The following is a 22,880-nucleotide window of genomic DNA, read 5'->3' as shown; positions in this document are numbered from 1 at the left end:
ATTTCTGCAGGAGAGAGCTGACTGAGGTGTGTGCATAAGGTCACGCACAGAAATCTCTTGGGGGAGACTATTTCTTGGGTCTGAGTAGCTCACATCCTCAGTAAAAAATATTGGTAAAATTCATTGGTTACACTTTGTTATTGCAGAGCTGACTCAAGGCTTCTCAGATGCCCTAAGGATAAGACTCAGCCACGCCTGCTGGGTTAGGCCAAAGCTTGGCTGCCCTTGCTGTCAGCAAGGAGTGATAACTGCTGCGGAGGGGGGGGAGACACACATCTACTTTCCACATACAGAGCTGGGAGCCTGCGCACATGGTGGCCACCTTGGCAGCTGCAGCCTGGCCTTCCAGGGCACTAGCAAAGGTAGAGTGGGCATACAGGAGTTCCTGGTTTTGTCCTTGATCAACTCAGCACGCCTCCCCAGACTTGCTGCAGCACTGCCACCAACCAACCTTTCCCACCTGTGCCAGAAGAGGAGCTGCCACATATGGCAGGACCGCAGGGAACAAGGGAACAGGCCTGTTGTGGCAGAGGAAATGAGAGCTCCAGGCGGCCTAGGCACCCACTGACTCTTCCTGACTACAGCCTCATGGGAAATGTAACTTCCTTGGAGTTGATCGTGAGAGGACTTCAAAAGGTTCCAAGCTCCCATCAACGTCACTGAGACCTCTAGATAAAAAGAGCATCGTGAGCCTGTTCTTAAAGCTTCACATGTAAGGAGTAAGACCAGGCTAGCTAGCCTCTTTCCTGTGAGCTGGTGTTGTTCAGTTACCTTGAGCCAACAGCAAGCCACCACATGTAAGCACAGTGCTGTCTTTTGGGAGGGACCTTCTCCTTGTCAATAACTGTTCTAATCTCCTAATCCTTCTGAGGCAAACCCCCCCAAGGTACATCCCGTATCGAAGATCACAGGTGACTGCTTCCTGCTCACCAGCAGGAAGGCTTGTAATGGTCCCTCCCTGTAGCCAGGGATTTCGAGATCCATTTGTGAGGCTGCTGAGGTGAACTGCAGTATATGCAAGTGTTCAACCCATGCACTACTTGCCTCAATTTGTTGCTTCCTCCTCATTCATGACAGCAAGAAAGTTCTTCATGCTCTTTCTTTTTGTTCATAAGGTAGCTCTTTGGCCACAGACGTGTCAGACTTAACCCACCTTCTTACTTGCTTGCAAAAAACATTATTGCTGTGGATACAGAAAAATAAATCAGCAAGAATTAAGTAAGGAGGAGAGATGTAAACACCAGAGCTACTGAGGTGCAGGATGTGCCCCACCAGTCTGTGTGTAACAGGAAGTTCTGAAGCCAGTGAGGTCCCAGAGTACAGTGCTTGGTGCTAAAAGGTGAAGGATGCACGTTGCACAGTTTGAAATGCACACAAACTGTATTGAGTTGCTAATGCAAGCATCTTAAGTGCTGACCAGTGAGAACAGACGAAAAAGCAGTGCATTAATGTAGTAAAGGCAAGCCCTAATTATTTCACGCTGTTATCAGGTAACAGTGCAATGTATAATCTGTCACATGCTTGAAGTATCTGAAGGTCCTGTTCAGCTCACAGTAATGAAGTAGTTCCTCATTCTTCCACCAACAAAATAATATACTGCAACAGTTTTCCCCTCACTCTTGGGAGCACTGATGGCCAATAATACCATGAAAAAGCCACAAAAGACCATGCTTTTTGTCATTAATATGATCTTTAATAAATGGAATAATGCACCATTTTACAGCAAGCCTTTTCTTTTAGACCTAAAGAATAGCCTTTTAAATGTTCTTATCCAATGTCTCTGTATCAATACAATCTCTTTATTTAGGTTTATATATAACAAAGCAATTCTTACAAGTATTCATAGAAAACTCTGTAGTGGCTTTAACAATGTCAGCTTTCATAGTGGCATCCACAGATGATTAAAAAAAATTAGCTTTTCATTTCATACTCACACTGTTCCATGAAACACAACTTATATAGCATAGCAAGGGTATTGGGCAGCTTATACAAAAGAAATAACTGAAAGCAATTATTTATAAATTCATACATGATATTTCCTCAATCATTTGAGAGAAAAACCAAAAATACCCGTTAACAAAAGGGTTCTGATGAGACTCCATATTCTAGGGTTTCTCCCCCCTCTTCCCCAGAAAAGCTCGCTCAGAAATACTCTTTACAGTCTTTCATAAGGAAAATGGCAGTTTCACATGTCCTAATTTCAGCCTCTACAGAAGACCAAACCCTAGAAATCAGTCTTTGCCATGTTCATTTTCCTCTTATACTGCATTTGGGGGGAAAATAATCAACAGCAATTGTAAAATATGATTCCAGCTTATATAAATGTGAATAGAGCACACTTTCCTCTAGAGACAAAAAGCAGACAAGAAACATTACATACGAACCTTTTTAAGTACATTTCAACATTGTGAAAGAGACAGAGGAGTCACAAATAAGAAAATTCAAGTGACAAATGAAAGGCAGTGATAACTTGGACTTGCCTGTTTGTGTTCTTTTGACTTTTTAAAAATTACAGAAATATTACCTACTTTTCTTCTTTTGAATAAGGAAGATTGAACTGTGATACTTCATGATACAGTCCTGAAGCACAAAAAAAAGTGAATCAAGTGCTCTAGAAATAAACCTCAACATTTTTGCTCTGTCTTTAAAACAAGTTAATGGGTTATAAAAGTTGACTTCTGGGAGACCTGGAAGCTTCTAAGTTATAAAGGGTAATTACTTCTGCTTTAAAATAATTACCAGGTGAGATACTATGCTCCTGACACTTGTATGCTGTAATGTATCTGCAGAAGCCTGCAAGAACTTTGAAGAAATCCTTCCTTACTGTGACAGTTATGGTGCCTATTGAAACATGACCTATGCACTGAAGTTAACTAACATTCTACCTTGGCTTTCCCAGGGCTAATCCTCCCAAGAAATTATTAAAATCAATGCCAGCTTAACTAGCTCTCCCTTGCTCATAATCAATGGCAGACTCATCTTTGATTTCAACTGCATTTGGCTCAAGCACCAGCTGATTTGATATTGGTTTCCTCAGATAAACTTGTGCCAAACCAAACTCCCATTTTGATCTGCAGGAATGCCTAAATCTCTTTGCTGCGTAACTGAAAGTTCTGCTACCAATTTTAGTCAGTACAGAAGAAACCCCAAAATGAGAAATCTAATTTTTATTTTATTTTATTATTACTTATTTATTTATTTTTACTATTTTGCATAAAACCTGAACCAATTTAGGGGAAAAAAATAACAGACATATGTATTTCTATAGCTTGAGGTTTTATATGACAACACAGAAGCCTAAAATGTAATTGGATTTAATGCCCTAAAAAAAAAGTGTTAAAGGGCAACCACACACCTAACGATAGCTACTGCATTAAAAAAACAATGACAAGTCTGTCATGGGAGATCTTACACTGCTGGATTATGTCTCAGTCTGTTCCCAATTTTTATTGCAAAGACAACTTAAAAATGGTATCTGAAAAAGAATGCTTGCTACCAGTGCTAACATCTGACGCTGTAACTCACAGAATTTAATCCTGGAATTATGGATATAATGCATATGCATCTAAATACATACAGAGTTTACATAAAAATATATATATTTAGCTCTACTGCTATAGCTTTCTCACTGAAGAAAGGACTAAAGTTGAACAAAAATAATAAGGACATTGAGGTTAATATATTTACTTGGCAAAATGGATAGTGGGAGAGCAGATAGAAAAGTTCAAATAATCCAAATTTACGCAAAATCTAAGTCATCCAGTCTATAACCCAACTTTCATAGTCTAATCAAACCTATCTCAATCTATAATAAACTGCTCCAAATTCAAATTTCATATACAGCAGGTCATGCATGTACTACTCTGCTAAGCAATTATTATTTTTCTCACTTAAAATCACTGTTTCAGCATTGGGAACTTCATTATTTTTATACAGGTATACATATGTAATTTCTACACAACAATTCATTATTATTTTTTTCCCAATAATCCATTCCATACAAATACAGAACCTCCTTATTGTCCTTTCTGAGGCAGGTAGGGTTAAAGATTTCTTTTTAGGAGAGTTGACAGATGGGAAGATACACACTTTATAAACATAATAATAAGGGTTCTGTTCATTTGTTTTTCCTGAAACCTGCCAGCATCCATCTTTCATTGTTTTTTGTCCCCTGTGCACTAAAAAAAATGAAACTGTTGCCAATGAAAATTAGATAATTTTCAAAATGGAAATAAGACTCGAATGAACTATGGTAAGAAAGTAAAACACAATCAAAAAAGTGTTCCTTGTTTCAGAGAATATTCTGAAGAAGACAGTATCAACTAGTTTTCCTGTAAGTTAGGAACTCTAGCTTTTAGCTGTGCAATTTAAGTGCATCTCAGAGTTCCAAGAAAGCCATTTTTAATCCTAATCGTTTAGCACATGAAGCATAGAGCTTTGTAAGCAAATTCAGGGGAAGTGTTCCAGATAATCTTACTTGCACATGTCAATTTTAGAAGAAAATAAATTTGACTATGCAGGCATGTCTGTTCAAATGGTTAGAATTCACATTCTAAAAACCATGTCATGTTGGCGAGTATCACTATTATAGGAAACAGTAAAATAGACATTGCATTAACCTAAGTAACTCATTTAACTTCTACTAGCATGTCATTTTCTAAAATGAATAAGCTTTTGAATTTTGGCTTAAATATAGAAACATCAAAAATGTTTGCTGTAATATTTGACTTGAATTATACATTATAAATTACCATAGCAAATATTCTACTGTTGCCTATTTGACAGTAGCACAAGTCATATATATTTACACTATCATTCTTTTTTTCATTTTTCTATATTTATCTTGTCTGCAATTTACATGAGATATTGACAGAAAATTATCAACTTTAATCATTATACAAAAAAAAAAGTAAAGAAATAAAACACATTTGTCTCCCTTGATTATGGTACATTTATCATCTATCCATGTGTCTGATCTGTAGAATTCTCTCTTACATGTATTTATTTGGTTAAAGGCGATTCTCCAAGATATTAGATAAAATTCAACATCATTTAATTTACAGAGAAAGTATTATGTGGAGACTGGATTATGTGCTGTGAGCTAAAAAGGACATTACTAAAATAACCATTAAAAACAAACTGTTAATCTGATCTCATCTAGCTGTGCAGAAATATGATATTTTGTTACACAGTTAAGAGTTTGTTTTGACTGACCTTTTAAAATAGTCTTTCTCTATTTAATCTATAGGATATTTTGTGATAAAGTACACATTTCTATCAAGTTACAAATTATATTTATCCATGGTAGGTTACCAATCCAATACCTTTTGCTACTTATAATCCACACCAAAAGGCTTTCCAGCAAGTTACAGAAAAAGATAAAGGAAGTGAAATTATTATACTTGCTTTAAGAATACTTAAAGAAAATTGCAGAAGAACCTTTTCATCTGGCATTAAAATGATCTTCATTGCATGAAGTATAAAAAAGTTGGATTTTTTTTTCCTAATTAAAGCATTGGACTGAAATGAAAGGCTAGAGGACTGCTGCAGATCTGTCTTAGCAGAAAGAAGCAGTAGTCAGGACAAATAACTTTTCTTTCCCTAGAGTGTCAAGTTAGATAAGAAAGTCCTAAATATGCTTTTCAGTCCACATTCTGAAATACTGATGGATGATACATGTAAGGCAAATGAAAAAGTCATTGGGAAAGGAGTGAAGAATCTTCAATATGCATGATACAGCAATCATCACTAAACAACATACTGTACTTCAAATGTGGACTTGAAGAAGTCTAAAAGAGATGCAAAACACAGCCAACATTACGAACAGAATGCCAAAAATTCTGATTCAGGTCTTGAAACCCAGCTGAGCAACTGGCAAGTTTTCAACATCTGGGATGCAAGATTGCAGCAGATGGGATGATGGGGAGTGAATTAAAAGTAAAACCAGAGAAAGGGTGTATTTTTGAAGAGGAGAAATATAACAATGTATTTATACTTCGATATAACAGAATTGTGCCTCAGAGATGAAAAGTATTACTCAAACTGGTACTTAGAGAGCACAGGCATTCCTAACTGTCTCATATCTTGCATTTCTGCAACTACACTGAATCAAAAGTCTGGATTTAGAATTATCTCTTGGAGATATCTCAGAGATTCTAAGAAACCGTTAATAAGTATTACAGGAGAAAAATCCTAGAAATCAAGCAAAAACAAAGGTTTAAGAAACAGCAAGAATCAGATGTAGCAAGGCATATATTATGCCAGTTATATCAGATGTACAAAACAGAGTTGGCAAGTTTAACTCATGGGGAAAAGTAATACAATAGCAAGGAAACAAATGAGCTTGAAAGCACAGAGCATCTGTTTCAGACTGCTGAAAGAAGATAGGTTGGGGGAGGCAATTGTTTGCTGCCAGTATCCTGCCATAGGAGTTTGGCAGGCTGACTGCATAGATTTTCTTTCTTTGAACATTAACAGTTTTCCTTTACTCAGTACCAAAGACTGACATGTGTTATATATATATACATATATTTAATCTAAGTATTTTTTACTGAAGTGTTTTCAATCAGAGTATTTCTTAGGTGGAAGGATATTTCTTAGGCAAAAGTAAGTCCTGACCAGTAAGGAAATTAATTTTCTTTCAGTAGGCAGTAAAAATGATAATTCTACAAAAACTTAGAGTTTAAGAGGTTCCACATGAGATGATGAAAAAAAAAATTATCTCAATATGTATTACATTCATGTTCACTGACACCCAAAATCAACGTGTGGAGTGTTACATACAAACTGAAAGAAGGGTCTAACCAAAGGAAAAATATTCCTGTTCCCAAACACCCATAACCATGAATTTTAGAAGCATACAATAGATTTTAACAAGATGAATGAAGGGCTTTAAAAATCTGAGGGGAAGAAGAGTTAACTTAGCAACAGCAGCCAATCAGGATGCACCTAGCTGCATAAATAATCAGCCTGATTTTACCCCAAACTGTCTGTAAGGTGTTAAATTAAAAAAGATTTGTGACTCATCCCAAAACTGTTCTGTGCCAAATAAGATTTATGATTTTTCCTCTGCGTCAACAAAATATCTTTGCAACCTATCTTCACCAGAGTTCTTAAGTATGATAGTTATTTAGATTTATGTTGAAAATGCATTTTTCAATGTACACTATTAGTGATCTAAGTACGGTTTTACATAAACACAAAGGCTGAAACTACACACAAAATAACATACAAGAATGGCTGAAACTGTTGCCTTAAATTTGTTCAACGGTTTGTTACTCAGAACTTCACAGGCTGGCATCTACTACTGGTAAAGAAAAGCACTTCAGTTTGGAAGAATCAAATGAAAGATACTGAGCTCATATTTTTCGTTCCTTTTTAAAAGCCCTTTCAAGCTGGGGAAAAATTCATGCATTGTCACCTCAGAGCACAATGTGATATAGGCAGCTGCTTCAAGCTGGCTATGGTGTGCAAAGTTCACTCTCATGACTGGCTGACTGCTCAACTGTCAGGGAAAAATTAACAAATAAAAAAAGAGGAACACGTGGCAGTTTTAGAAACACTTTTCAATAAAGCATACTGTGAACTATAGACTATTGCACATTTCAACATGACACAAGAAAAATGGCAGGGTGGGGTAATCAAAAGAGAATACACTTTGAAACATAGAAATATACAGACTAGCTTGTGCACAGAAATCAAAACATGGTTACAAGACACCACTGCAGTCAAACCTGTCTTATAGTCTGCTTATGATCTTAGTGACCTTAAGAAACTGGTCCAAACTGATTATCAGCAATACTTTTCTGTTACTTTTTTTTAAAAAAATATTTTGAGACCACATTTTTGATACACATATATATATTCCGTGGTCAAAACAGACAGACTTAACTTTAGTGATACTAAATAAAAGTGCAAAAACATTCAAAAAATAAAACAAAATAAAAAAATATGGAAGCATAAGCTAAAAATTTTCTGCATAGCTGAAATCTATTTAAAGCGAGTCCTTGATAGGGGTTGCTGACAGGAGGAGAAAGTTTGTTTTTGTTTTTAAATGTCTTCTGCATGTTTGTTTCAAATAATGCAAAAAAAAAGGGTCATTTCGGCATTTAAAGTATTTCACAGGCAGTTCACTCCTGCGTCCTTAGATACCATTGTGGTGGCAGTGCCTCCTTCTGCAAGGTAAACAGCAGTGCTGGATTTGGAGTGGACTGCCCGGTCACTGCCATTATTGTTGACTTCGCAGTGCAGTGGCTCAGTGGAGATGACCCATGTTGAGGGACGCCACCGCTTGAGCGAGTATGGAGTTTTCACACGTTTCTTGATCTTTTCTCCTGAGCCTGATTTGCCATCTTGTGAGGAGTCACCTACTGAAGGGAAAAAAAAAAAAAGTAGAAAATAGTATTACAGGGAAGATTAGACTGGAGAGTCCAGGGTTACTCAGATGCAGAACAAAACAAAACAAAAAAATCTTATTAAGAAACAACTGTATGACAGAGGCATGACAGCTATAGTAGCTGCTACTAAAATAAGGGGGAAAATTCTGTTCTCTGACAGAAATTACTTCAGTGAAGTAGTTTGTGTCACTACCTCAAATGCACATCGGCATCAAACAGCAGAATCAGCATGTGACATTTCAGGGGATTTTTCCAATCATAATATCTTGCATTAGCTGTAATGGGAGGTACAAAAAAATAACGTAGCTGCTACAGGATGGCAAAGGCTAAACTTTTAATAGCATAATTGAATCATAGATTCTGTAATCCTACTTTACACTACACAAACACTTCTTTACATACAAAGCCCCAGGCAAGGCTGAGGCCTTTGCCTGGAGGCAAAACGGTCTATTCTTTGTTAGGATCCTAAACAGGATTTGGGGTGTTAGGTTGTAAAACTGGCAAAAACACCTGCTTGTCAATTTGAAACCGGATAAAAATTCAGCAGTAGAAGCCTGTTAAAATCACTATACTTAACCTCCAAACCCTTTATTTTTTCTTTACCTCCAAATAAAGAAAGTTACTACAATAATCTTTTTTCTTTACCTCAATAAAATTTCAACTCAAGATAATGTGTAAAGACAAAAATTAAGGTTTCTGACTTAAAAGGAAGGTTTAAACATTCCATTGCTCAATATTCAATTACATTTATTGAAAGAACTGTTCTGGTTAATTTCTAAACCTTTTCTTTACAAATGTGCAATGCCTGGCACCCCAGAGTATTTCACTAGTATGTCAGTCTATACCTAAACATAGTCAGAGGTTTGCAAGCAACTTTCAAAGACTACAGAGTAGTCTTGAAGTGTTATTATCTAGGAAACCTTTCCAATAGCTCCAACAGACCTGAAGATAAACTCAGAGAATATACCTAATTTAACTATAACTACATGATTGCATTCTTAATGTGAAAAGTCCCATTGTAACTTCTTAAACCTTTAGGCTTAAAACTCTAAGGCAGTTATTTTGAAGGAGTCTATTCAAATTCCTTCTCTATTTTTTAATACGTATAAAATATAAACTGGCAAAGGACTGCTTTAATTGTTGAAGCTGAGATAACAAACTATTATGCCTGACTGTCCATCTAGCCTGAGCTAATGCAGTAAAATCAGTTGCTTTAAAAGTCATGAAGTGCATAAGTACTTATAAGAAGTTATTTAAACAATGCATCTTAGAACCAGCTACTCTTAAGAGAATGAGAAAAAATAAGGAAAAGAAAGTGCAATGTGTCCCTCAAGGAAGAAATAGGAGATATTTCAATATGCTTTGCAGCTGCCAAAGTCGATGCCCTGTAAATAATAACAAGAGTAATAATCAATCCCTTTCTAGAGTCAAAGCTGAAAGGGACAGATTTAATTCATATATGTGGAAGGCAGATAGTGACCTAAAACATTTTGGAGTTCATGAAGACGGAAGACAGGACTTGATTGGAAAGATTGAAATTGTTCTGATAGAAATTAAATTTATAGGACATTTAGTAGGCACGCTTTGGGGAGGGATAGGGGACACAGGAGTATTTCCTATTCAAGCAGATATATGTAGTTATTCAGTAAAAAGTGTCAGGGAAATTCTTTAAGTTATGCAGGCACTTACACTGCATACTACTGCTATCCAAACTATTTGTGGCTGACAGATCCAGTGAATTAGGCCTCTGTGCTCTTCTACTCTGGGTCTGTCCAGGATTTCTCGCTACATTCTGGATACTCAGTGTAGCTGTGTCTTGCGCTGGACATGGATTACTGTTGTTGTTATTAACATTTGTTCGGCCATTATCAAGTGGTCGCTCTCTCCTGTCTACTAGGCGATCCAGAACACCTTCATCATGGCCAACCTGCTGCTCCCGCCTCAACAAGGGTTCATGCTCATCAGGGCTTGAATTAATGTTCAGTCGACTATCCTCTCCACTGAACTGGTTCTGAAGCATATCCTGTGCCCTCTGTGCTACTGAACTGGCTGTCTGGCCAGATGGCACTGCACCATTGGCGTATTGGATTGTGCCAGCATGAGAGTTTATGCTGTGGCTTCTACCAGCCACTCCATTCATGGTAACTGTCACCACATGAGGTTCTGCAGCATTGATAGTGTTCATCTTGGCAACACCTGTTTCCACTTGCTTCAAGTTTGATTTGTGCTTGCCACCAAATTTTAACCGTGGCTCCTTTGTTGAATTTTTGGTGTTTAGAGGAAGGCTAGTAGGCCTCTTCGGAAGGTTCTGTTGCTTGGGGAGAGGATAGACCTGAGCAGATGGGACATCTGGAATCAAACATGCTTGACCATTGCCAGCTTGTGTGAAGTCCTGTTGTCCTGTCACCTCTACTGCAAGTTTTATCAGTGGATAAAGCAAGCTGGAACTAGTGCTGCTGAGTGGATCTGGCCCACTAAACTGCTTAAGTGAATGTTCCATCAGATTCTCATCAGAGCTTTCTTTCAGGTTCTTATCTACTTCTTTTGGATCCAGTTTATTTGTCTCCAAGTCCTCCTCTGTTAACTGCAGACAAACTGGTGTAGGCCCACCTGGCTGCATGACATTTGCAGTATGTAAGTTTGTTTCATCTGAATAAGGCATTTCAGATATGGTGGTCATGCCAGTGCTAGGAGTGAGGCCAGTTGTATTGGTGGTAGTAGTATTGGTGGACAAACTGGTGACACTTGTCTCAGGACTAGGGATGCGAGCTTGTGCTTGTTGCCGCTCATAGTTAATGGAGTTTCTATTCTTTTCCCCTGACGTCAGTGGTGTCGTGGACATTGAATGTTCAGACGAAATGTTCTTCACTATGCTGTCAGTGTGGTGGATTGAATCTTCAATGTAGGAGGAAGAAGAATAATCAGGATATGGCCTTATCTTTGACACACGTCTATGATGTGACAGATTCCTTTAAGAAAAAATAAGTGACAATTAAGGTCATGTATGTAAATATCACCTCATATTACAAAGCCTCTCATTTAAGAGAGGTGAATGTCTATTTCTTTTCATGCATACAAAAGGACAGATACAGCAAGAACTCAGATCCTTCTGTAACTTCCTTGAAAAGTCCTGGATAGCAGAAAGTGGTTTTACTTGGACAGCAGTTTTGTCACAAATGTTATTATATGAGTAAGTCAGATAACAGTAATTTTCTTCTATTTGTCCAATACTCTATTTTTACAATATTTTTACAGCTAAGGTCCTGCTCTAGTTGCAGAGATGTGATGCTGAATAAGGGCAACAAGAATTACATATATATGATGGAGAACGTGATGCTGGGAAAAAGTCACAAGCTCTTAAACCATGAAAAATCTATTATTTTTAACAATGTAGGTGTTCCATGTTTTGAACAGAATTCTTTAATGACAAACTGTGCCACATAAGAAACATTACCTTTCTCTCAAATCCAGATCTCTAGTGTGTAGTATTTAAGTACTAATATGTCAGTTCTGCAAATTCTCACTCCGTCTGGATCATTTGTAAGAAAAATGCACAGCACCTCTCTCACTGGGGTCTGAATAACAGTGAGTTAAAAAATGATCCTGTAGTTCTTTAAATGAATAGCTATAGGTTTGAGTCTTAAAGGTTTCCTGAACTCTTACTGCCTGACCATTCATAGCTTTTAGCAGAACGTTTTAAACAGAAATTTAATGAATCATTTAGCAAAATCTGTTAAAAAGACAATTGACGGACTCTTCAGGTCTTAGTAAGCTTGTTTGGACAGCTTGTCTAAATGCATCTTAAAACGCCCCTCTGCGATAAATACAGTTGTTTATGTACAATGTGTCTGAATTTTGGGGATGTATCACAGATCTTAAGAACCCAAAGCCATAAAAAATTGTTTATTTTGTGGATTCATGCAATACAAAACAATCAGGACCATAGCATACAACACCCATGTGCAGGCTAGTTCATGTAACACACATCCACTTCACAGGTGCAGAAACATGAAGTGAACAGCGTGCTCTAGCTTCCTTTCCGGAGTGAGCTAAGCATTGGACATTTACTGCCAACTAAAACTGAATGTATTATCTTCTTACCTCTCATTTTGCATGGCAGTTGACATAGGATTGACCGTTGGACTAACTGATTTATTTCTCTCCCAAATCATCATGAGTTCTGCCATCCTCTCCTCAGCACATTGGGCTGTTAATCGAGCTTCAGCATCTTGATCCCAACAGTCTTCAATTGTTTCTTTAAGTGACCTCACGGCCTGCCAGGAGACAAATAAAATCCTGATTTCTTATTTTCCCTTTATATCATGCTTCTAATTTACTGTTCTATGGCAGCATACTGCATGGATGTGGATGAAAATAGTCACAAGTTGGTGAGAAAGAGACATGGAAGATAGACAACACAATTTAATTCAAAGCTAGTTTACCCTAATAACAGCAATATTAAAGACTACCATTATCATACCTCACACACACCCAAAGTGGGAAGATAATTATGTAGAAAAAGTTACATTTACAGTTGTCCAAGCAACCCTTCAGCCTACCCTCTCTTATGTGCGTGTGCTCATTCTCCTTGCTTTATGAATGCCATGTACAAAGGATTGACCATGCTCTGGAAACACTGCCATGGTTATCCTCACAATTCAGCTAATGGTCCTTGCCTTGCTGCCCTGCACTGTATGCAATTGACACAGCCTTGCTCATTTCATCATGCTTTTCTTCTTCTGCACACTACCCTAATATCCAAATGCCTCAGTGAAATGTTGGTGAATTTGTTTGCACTATGGGAGGAGATTATTGCTGCCCTTGTTTTACAGATGGAGAAATGGCAACAGACACACTTTCCTGGGATCACACTGTGGGATGAATGGTGCAGTCAGGATTAGAGCTCAAGACCTCCAAATCATGCTGCCATATGGTCAGAGACCTGGAGAGGAGACAACTGAAATTACGAGCTCTGAACATTTGTACATGCACTGCATCCTGAGCACAGAAAGACAGACGTTTATGGGCCCCTGCTGCCAGTTATGGCCTATGGATAGAATATAATTTGCCAGAATGTCTCACATCTCAGCCCAGGTTTAACTTCTCTAGCACTACTGACAGTGCATAGTCCCAGCTGGGCACTAAAGCATTCACTGGGCCCTGCTGATTGTTTCTGTGCCAGAACTGCCGTGTTCACTCCTGGCAGCGAAAGACAAGAGTAGCTCTGCCTGCTAGCGAAGAGCTCCTCGCCCACAGAGCAGGCTCCTGGCATCACTTGCATCTGGCAAGTCACTGCTGCTCAGTGATGCAGACATCACTGCTGCACAGACAGGGATGAGCCACCACACAAGTAAATCACCTCCCTTTCCACAGTTGATTGAAGAAGGGCTAAGCAACCAAAATACCCCTAGCAGAGGGACATGAATCTAAAAGCACCCTCAGGGACAATGAGGAGATACTGTACTGGATAAGTTTTCTCTCCCTAAATAAAAAGGTTTCATTCAGCTTTTAGTACTTGATTTAGACACAGTTTACATGCATCTTTAAGTCAGTGGACATCCTAATCTCTTGCCTTACTCCTTTGTAAAGCTCTCCCGTAAAAGTTTCACCAGAAAGAAAACTAAGTAGCATTTAGTAGTCTTTCTTCCAGATGATCCATTCCTGTCAATGTTTTAAGGATATTGAAAGGACCACCGTTCTGACAGTACAGATAGTTAACAAGACTAAAGTTCTAGAGCTTCACATTTACCATAATGTTGTATTGTCTATTAATTTCAGGTTCAAAGGGTTCTACACTAAAGTTTACTATTTAGAAGTTCTACAACTCATAAAAAAGGATGAAAGGGAATAAAGGGAATAAATCTGCATTATTCTATTTTTCTACTAATAGCCTTCAGTCCCAACCTTTGAGATCAAGCTTGGTCCCTGCTTTTGGCTTGGAAAATGAGATAAATGATGGTAACATCCCTACTCAGTTTATAGGCCTGATATTATTTTATACACATCATCTGTTAATTTATACTGTGAAAAACAATAACCACTATACAAGGTCTATATCGTAACACGTTCAAGAAGCAGACTGCAAAAGTAATCATAAAATTAGGATTCCACATCCTTAAAGTGCCTTAATTACGTGACCTACACAATAATTTTTTTTTTAAATTTTTATTTCTAAAAGGAAAAGGATAAATACATTTATCTAATAGATGAACTTGCACAAAGATGTTTTAACACAACATGTAAATGTAGCTCTATATAATGGGCAGAAGTCTTTTATCCCATTCCTGAGACAAAGGAGGTAAGGACCTTGGTCCAGAGTTAGGTTGTCTGAATCTTATATTTCTATGACATCTCAGAGCGTTTAGGATGTCATCCTAGACTGGCACAGGGTGGAATGGGTTGTTTGATACTTATAAGCGAACTGTAGGTTATTACACCCCAAAGAATGTGTCAAGCAGTTTAAATACAGGAATTGTTATTAGGTCGGTGTATAATAGAGTCTACCAATTTGTTAAAACAAACATTGAAAATGGTAGTCTGCAAAACAAAACCAACCTTAAACTGTTTTAGTTACAACTGTCTTCAAAAACAGCTGTCAACATTGGGTTCTTCCAATACTGCATTTGCCAACATGTCTGTGGGTTTTGTTTGCTTGTTTGTTTCTTTCTTTGTTTTTACTTTTGTTAAGATTGTCTGGACAAAACCATGCAATAAGAAAACCTCTCTATGAATCTCTCAACTCAGTTGCAACATGTTTTATAACAGTGTTAACACTGGAGGCTATGCTCCTCTCTGAAAATGGCTTCATATGTATTTACAAGTACCAGCAGAGATGAGGCCTTAGGCTCCCCATTATCTGTGCAGTAGCTACATACTTATCAAGTAGCAAAGTCTCTGAAGATTGAAGGGCATAACTTCAGAAAGTGAATTCATAAAAATATCTTTTTAGATGAGTCAAATACATAATTTCCATACTTGCAGTCAATGTATTTTGGTTTAAACAACCTATTGTGTATCAGGTAGAACTCAGTAACTGTTCATGTTTTACTTTGCTTGGAATAAAAGACAGAACCTCCACTATGCTAAGGGGAGTTGCATTACCTCACCTTTGCTGCAGATGAAAGCAAGCACACAGACTCTCACCAGAGTTCAGCTGACTTGCAGTAACTTGTTGGCCTGCAGCAGCAAGCAAGACTCTAAGCCATAGCTATACTAATTCAAAACAACGAACAACATTACTTTGTTTATACTGTAGAAAAAAATTGTAGATCAAATGAAGCCTATAAAATTTCTAATGTAGTTATAACGAAACAGTTGCTAGAAAATGTAGCCTCTGTAAATTCTGAGCACTATACTCCTCTTCAAAAATAGTTTATTACAATGTTTATAAAATTTTGGTATTGGAGGATTATAATTACATTTTGCCAAATATTTTATGGTGTTACTAGTTTATATAATGTCAAAAGTCAAAAAAATACCTTTATGTTCCTCATCCAGTATACAGAGAATACATGGGAACTTCATGCATACTGAAAATTACTTTCCAGATAACACCCTATAAATTGCTTATTTCTAAATGTTCCATCTCACCAGGCTGTTTTCTTTCCATGCTTCTGGGAATTTTGGTCTTTGCTTCTCCCTGGACACCAAGACTTGCATATCTTCAAAAGTGGGATGGTTTCCGACTTCTGTCTGGAAAGCCATCTGGTACTCTGGCACAGACTCCCCTGTTAGCAAAAGAAAGAATGAAAATAAAATACATATATATGTATATATATATGTATTAAAAAAAAAAAAGGCAGGGCAAGAGCTTTCAAGTGATGAAAGGTAGTATCAAAATTGCTGTCTATCAAGACATTGCGACTCCACCCTCAAACCCTGCCCTCCTATCCCCCAAAAATCTGAATTAACTGCAAATGAATTGTGTTGTTTGGGAACCTCTCAAAGGATAGCATCTCCAAACTTTGCTGATTGAGGGGTACCTTCAGGATGTCCAGGAGCCCGAGGATGACACCTAATGTCTGTGAAACGTAAATGACTGAGTGTACTTCATCTGGGAGGAAGCCCAGACAGATTACAAGTCCCTGCATGTAATGTGTAGCTGTTTGACTACAGAGGGAATATTGCATGCCAGATTAATTCTATATGCTATAGCTGAAGAAGAAGATGGAGGTTGCTACACTTTCTCACATGTTAAGTTTTTACAGTTTATTTCCTCTTGTTTTATTTTACAGGTTTAGTTCCCTGAATTTTCAATGTCAGTATCATAAATTAAAGTATGAATGGCTAAAAGCCATAATAAATTACTGCACTTTCCCATCCATTTATTCATTTTGAAAGTCTGAAAGATATTTCAGGCCCCATATCAGCTGTAAATACTCATAGTACTGTCTTTGCCATCAACCCAACTCTCAACGTTCATAAACTCTGGACAATAAAAATAACACTCAAATTGCACTACTATGCAGCCTGCAAATTGCTTAAACAGGCAATTTGAAGTCTGTCAGCATGATTCATGCTTAACGATACAGTGTATTTGAGTATGAACAGTAACAATCTTGACCACTAGATGGCACCGCCTTAATGGCAGAAAATAACTGATGAAAGTATTTCCTTTCTTCACTTAAAAAGCTATGGCTAGGATAACATTGGTTGCTGGTACTCCCTTCTACTACTATTTTTTTCAGTTACCTGGGAAGAGGTCTGTACATCTCATAAATATTTCCCAGTAGATAAGGCCTAGTGCATACATATCTACTTGTTTCAAAGCAGATTCGCAGTCCCTCAAGTTCACTGCTCCTTCAAGCACTTCAGGGGCCATATAACGGATTGTACCAACCTGGAAAAACATAAAATCCAAGTTTCAAATCAAGAAGCAATGTCCAAATCCAATTCATGATGAAGATTTTGTGGTCTTTGGTTTCTGTGTAGTTGTTTTTGTTTGTTTCTTTAAATATCCTTAAAGAAGGATATTAAAGAAGAATATCCTTAAAGAAGAATATTTAAGGACATACTTCTTTGGCTAAAAAAAGGATACAGCTAAGATGGAAAAATACAGTTTTCTACAGCTAAGATGGAAAATGCAATTCTCGTCAAATAAATACCCTCATCTTCTAGACTCATATCAGTAGCCTAGTCGTAATAAAGTCCTTCCCAAGCTCTGTCACTTTTTCATGTGTACTGTAACAAAATAACATTGTCCCTTATTCAGTGTTCTCATGTGCAAGATATAGTTTAATGTTTCTTCTTCCTGAAACGACTCTGTTTAACACCAATGCACATACCATAACGGGAGGGATGCTGCTGAACAAGGAACTTGGTCTGTTATTGCTGGACTGTCAGCAAGGCTTATCCCTACATCTTCCTTATTCGAAGGTTATTAACAGCTTTAGAAGGCATCTATTTATTTCCACTAGGGACGATGTTAGATTAGAGCCGATATTCATCAGCCCTTACAGGACAGTATTTTGTTAAAGGGCTATTCCACATCCCTGCATTTTAAACAGTGGTTTCCCTGTTTCTTCATTCGGTGAATGGAGATCTAAAAAGAGCACCTGTGCACTAGGTATTATTACTGTAATGCTTTCTAAGGGACGTTGATTAGTACTGTGAGACATGCTTTGAATTAAATGTAAAGATTTACTGTAAAAGCACATAGACAACAAATATACTGAAGCATTTGGGGGACTTTTAGTCTTCGTTTAAAGAAGACTCATTCTCACTGTATTTGAGTAGCCTATGTTCAGATGTTAGCATATTTTTGCACATATATGTAATATATCTAACCATCTAGCAGATGTTTTTCCACAGTGTTCCTTTAAAATCATGAAAGGATGCAAATTCTGTAGCCTTCCTCAACAGTCCTTTCCAGACCTTCACTGTCTTCTACATATAAGAAATGTTTCTTCATAACTAACCTAAACTTTCCCTCCTACAACATAAGGCCATTACTTTTTGTCCTATCCAAATTGAATAGTTTATTCCTTTCTCTTTTAAGCACTTTACATATATGAGGACTTGTCTGTATCTGTACTTCAGTAGATGAAATAACCCTAATTCTTTCAGTCTTTTCTCAGAGGTTACTCTTTCGAGCATCCCCCATTATTCTGTCCTGATCCCTTCTCAGATGGTCCATGTCTTTCTACATGCATTTATTTTCCCAGATATATCCATTTGAAGTCCATAAAATTACAGATGACACAAAGAAATGGTTGTAGGATGTGGGTGCATATGTGTGGGGGAACTCCTTGACTTCCAAAGAATGTTTGGACTTAAGTAATATTTGCAGAACAAGATTAAAGGGGCTTGTACCCAAAGCTACCTTGCATATATAATCTCTCACACACAAAACTTCCAACTCCGTGGCTGCCAATCTTTCAAAATGCTAGGTTTGTTTTAGAGTATTTTGACAATAAAATCAGTCTCATCCTGTCAAGTTTTCAGCTACTTCTACCCCTATTGCACCAACTGCCCCTTAAAAGAATTGTACCACCTTAATATTCACCTTATAACAACTGTTTCTCAATGTTACTGTCATACTAATCTGTCCTCCTTTATATGCTGGCTTATCTTTATTTATACTTACCTCACTAATGGCAGCATTATCTTCCTCACCTGGGCGTACTAGTCTGTTTCCAGTTAACTTCATGGAGAGTCCAAAATCACTAATTACACATGTTCCATCATTCTTTACCAGTACATTGCGGCTGTTCAAGTCACGATGGGATATTGCAGGTTTGTAATGGTCTATTTGGACATATGAAAGTGCTTGTTATTATTTGAGCAGTTCTACTGTTCAGCAAAAGCAGAGAACCTCATTAGGTCTGCTCACCTATTATAAACAGAAAATTAACTTTTAGAAAACTAACATTTTTGCTTCTTTATAATGAACTCCACAGTATGCTATCTGTTGAAAACCGACTGGCATTCATAGCTTCACCATATCCATACAGCATATTAGGTTACTGTTACACAGGCTTAGTGTTTGCCATTTAGCTTTCCAATGGATATTTCAGCATGATTTTGGCAGGGAAGACGTGTACTTAAGCATAGACTTGCTGCCACAGACCTGACAGCCATTCCAAATGTTCTCTCTCATATCCACAGTCCTCTGTCAAATACAGCTCCAACTATTGACATTATAACTGAGATAGGCACCTATTCAGAAGATACATAGATAATATTATTCTAGAGGAGCTGAGCATGTTAATCCTGCAAGGAGTTTGATCTTTTCCAAAGAGTAATCTCAGTTGTTCCCAGTTTATGTGCAATTTATGTAGTTAGTAAGAGCACCAGCACAATAGAACCAATTTTACTGTGGAATTCTTTCTATTCCATGAGCTCCTTTGTAGCATTTACAGATCAGCCTATGGCTGTCTCTTCTTTATGATGGAAGGTTTACACATTTTCTGGCTGCTAACGGACACACCTGTCTGCACATTTCAAAATGATGATAGCTGCAGTTTCAATGGCACATAGAAATACCAAGTTAGGTATTTTCAGCCTGGCACTTTTAACAGCATCTTCAGTTTTCATTCTGTGCTAGAGTTGATGCTTAACATTTGAAATATATGGTTTGGGACTTTAATCTGAATGTTAGCACCTTAATGTGGAATTAAGATTACCATCCTTTTATTTACTGCCCAAAAGCTAATGCTTCAGTGCCAGACCATATTCTGCAGCTTGTTATATCACAGATATCAGAATACCTGTTATATAATCATGATATTTCAGATGGCTGAAATTCTGGCTGAAATAGATGAGCAGAGATATATATCAATACAACAGCAGATCCAACACTCTAATAGAACACAAAAAACAGTAGTATCATTTGTACACAGAGAAGACTATGCTCACACCCTTCAGCAAATACCAAGAGATACAATAAAAACTACAGTGGTATTAGAAGATTGAATTATTTTTATGTATACAGTTCACACACACACACACACACACACAAAAATGCTGAGCTGATTTGTGCCTGAGCTGCAAAAAATAAACAGAACACTCCATCTGCTTGATCTCTGTTCGACAGACATCCAGTGCTTCAGGTCTTCAGTAATCTGTTGCCATGATACAGCAGCACTGCACAACTCTGCCTCCTTCTCTTGCCTGTCTCTGGGACTCTGCTGGCTCTTACTCCCTGTTTTCATGGAAGTGTCATAGGCACAGCCCACAAGAGGGAATTGTTCAAAGGAAAGAACGTATCAGAAGTACTGAGTAATCTCTATTTGCATTCCTACTCGCTGTACTGTCACAAAGTAAAAAGAAAGGCAGGAATCTTCTACCTGACAGAAATAGGAATATCGTGAACGCCTTAGCATCCCTTCCCAGCCTTACCTCCTCGAGGTAGCTCTGTGTGCAGGTACGCCAAGCCCCTAGTTATAGAATGTGCCAACCGACAAGAGCTCACCCAGTCACTTGTGTGGAGACTCAAATATTTGCACAGCGAACCCTAGCAAAAATAAAATAAGTACTGAATTAAAATATTTATCAAGTTGAATAATTAAGTACAAATCTTTAAGAAGGACAGTTTTATCCAGTGCTACTGAAAGGTGCAATTCTGCAACTGTTTCTGTGTATACACAGATATTATAAAACACAAGATTTCCACTAATTTTTAGTGGTGCCATTTGGTTTATGTAAGGAAGTAGAACAGAAAAATTATCATACATTGCATAATAATAGGGGTTGCCTTTAGTAGTAATGACAGTTATAAAACAAAAGCAATATATGCATTTCTTATACTCTTCTGTAAAAGTCCTTTCTCTGAACATTAGAAGGAGAAAGGTAACTGCAGATATAGCAGCCAGGGTGAATAATTAGCAGACTTTGAACCATTAGTATTTACAGAAAAACAGAGAACATCCCTGACTTGCATCTCCCCTGCTATCATATCTTTATTCATTGAACCAACAACCAAAAAAAACATAAAGGTTCCAAATAGGAGTGAGTCCACATACACTGAAGAAACAGGAAAAAAGAACATAATGTTGTGTTTTTTTGTTGTTGTTTATTAATTTCTAGTAGAATCTTCAAAGAAAACCAGAACAAAGGGTGTCAGTTGTGACACTGAAATATTCTAGAAACTTGAACTGAAACAAGAGCCAGGTCCTGCAAACTGTAACACCTTTGAGCAGTTTTTTCTACAGTCCTCAATAATGATATGCTCAGTTTAAACAAAGCAAATCCCCATGCATAAATAACAGTAAGTCCAGTCTTCTCTGTATATGTATTATAAAATAATGGTTATTTATGACTACTGATGATCCCCTTTTGACTGTTTAAATATTTAATCTCAAAGATGTACCAGTACATAGCATCTTGCCATCACAGCTGCAAATAAAAAAATAATATTACAAAATGAGTTAAGTGACATTTGATTAAAAAACAACAATGGGTATTTGCCATTTGAGTGCATTTGGAGTCAACATTCAGGTATGTAACATAGGCACAATTCAGGTGGATACACATAGATACCATGATTTGAAATGACTGAAGCCTTAGATTTTTATTTTCTTTAATCCAACACTAAAACTAAACTCCAGTTATTTACTCCTTAATATAATTACAAATATCTTTCAACTTCTCAGATTTAGACTGTACTGAATAAGGAACCTATAAGCAGATAACCTTCCTGGCAAAAACATAGACCAAACATCACTCACGCAGGTTTATACAGCATTTTCTTTTTCATTGCAAAAATACTGTCATACCAACTTTGAATACATTTTAGTAATAACAAGCTGAAAATCCATCTAGTAATGAAATATAAAGAATTTTACCTTATTTTTTTTAAAGCTCTAAGAAATACAAGCATGCATTAGCTTCTTTCCCCTTTCAGTTTTACCATAGCAACAAACCCCAAATCCTAAATCAGGGGTGCGCAAAAATTCTTGTTACTCCTTGAGGCCTAAATCTCAGGCTTAATCCTCTCTCTACTCAAGTCCACATTTGATAGTGCAAAGTTACAAAATATGAAATACTGAGATAAAACAGTTTGTCTACATATAAAATTAAGGTAAATGAAGATAGACTGCACAGTTCAAAACATCCACTTCTGATGTATACTCCTCCCACTTAGTTTTTGGCTCCTGCCTAGCACTAGACTTTTTGGGTTCAGGTATGATTACGGCTATAGTGCTCATTGCAAAGATTCTTACAGTGCAATGCTCCAGAGGCCGTGAGCAATTCTGGTATTAGAACACAGTTTCCTTGTTTGCTTTGAACAAATTACTGCGCTATATATACTGTACTTTTTTTTTCCTCAACATTCTCTGGGGGATGTAAGGACCGACTGCCAGAAACTTAGGTGCAGTAAAAGATTTTCTTAGTTTTGTGGGTTGAAATTCCAACCCATTCTTATGGAGGCAACAGGACTGTTGTAGTCTAACTGGGAAATAGTGTATAAAGATCAAACCAACTTCAAGACCTTTTTGCTCTGAAGTTTTGTAACTGCTATATATTTTTAAGCTGGTTGAGAAC

General features: G+C 37.3%; 1 protein-coding gene across 1 annotated transcript in view; it reads right to left on the bottom strand.

Moving 5' to 3' along the window:
• Positions 1–1,671: 1,671 nt before the first annotated feature.
• The window catches only part of BMPR2 (bone morphogenetic protein receptor type 2), a 106,146-nt gene continuing 84,937 nt past the window's right edge, over positions 1,672–22,880 (bottom strand). The window contains exons 7-13 of the mRNA XM_084289570.1: positions 20,736–20,850; positions 18,982–19,142; positions 17,088–17,235; positions 15,987–16,123; positions 12,498–12,670; positions 10,086–11,365; positions 1,672–8,369 (exon numbers count right to left, since the gene is read on the bottom strand). Coding sequence (XP_084145696.1) covers positions 8,119–8,369; positions 10,086–11,365; positions 12,498–12,670; positions 15,987–16,123; positions 17,088–17,235; positions 18,982–19,142; positions 20,736–20,850 — 2,265 coding nt within the window. The 3' untranslated portion in view covers positions 1,672–8,118. The remainder of the gene's footprint in view (positions 8,370–10,085; positions 11,366–12,497; positions 12,671–15,986; positions 16,124–17,087; positions 17,236–18,981; positions 19,143–20,735; positions 20,851–22,880) is intronic.

The sequence above is a fragment of the Netta rufina genome (assembly GCF_964035555.1).
Source record: "Netta rufina genome assembly, chromosome: 6".
In the NCBI taxonomy this organism is placed as follows: Eukaryota; Metazoa; Chordata; class Aves; order Anseriformes; family Anatidae; genus Netta; species Netta rufina.
The sequence above is the reverse complement of the archived record's forward strand: the minus strand, read 5'-3'. Positions and strand labels throughout refer to the sequence as shown.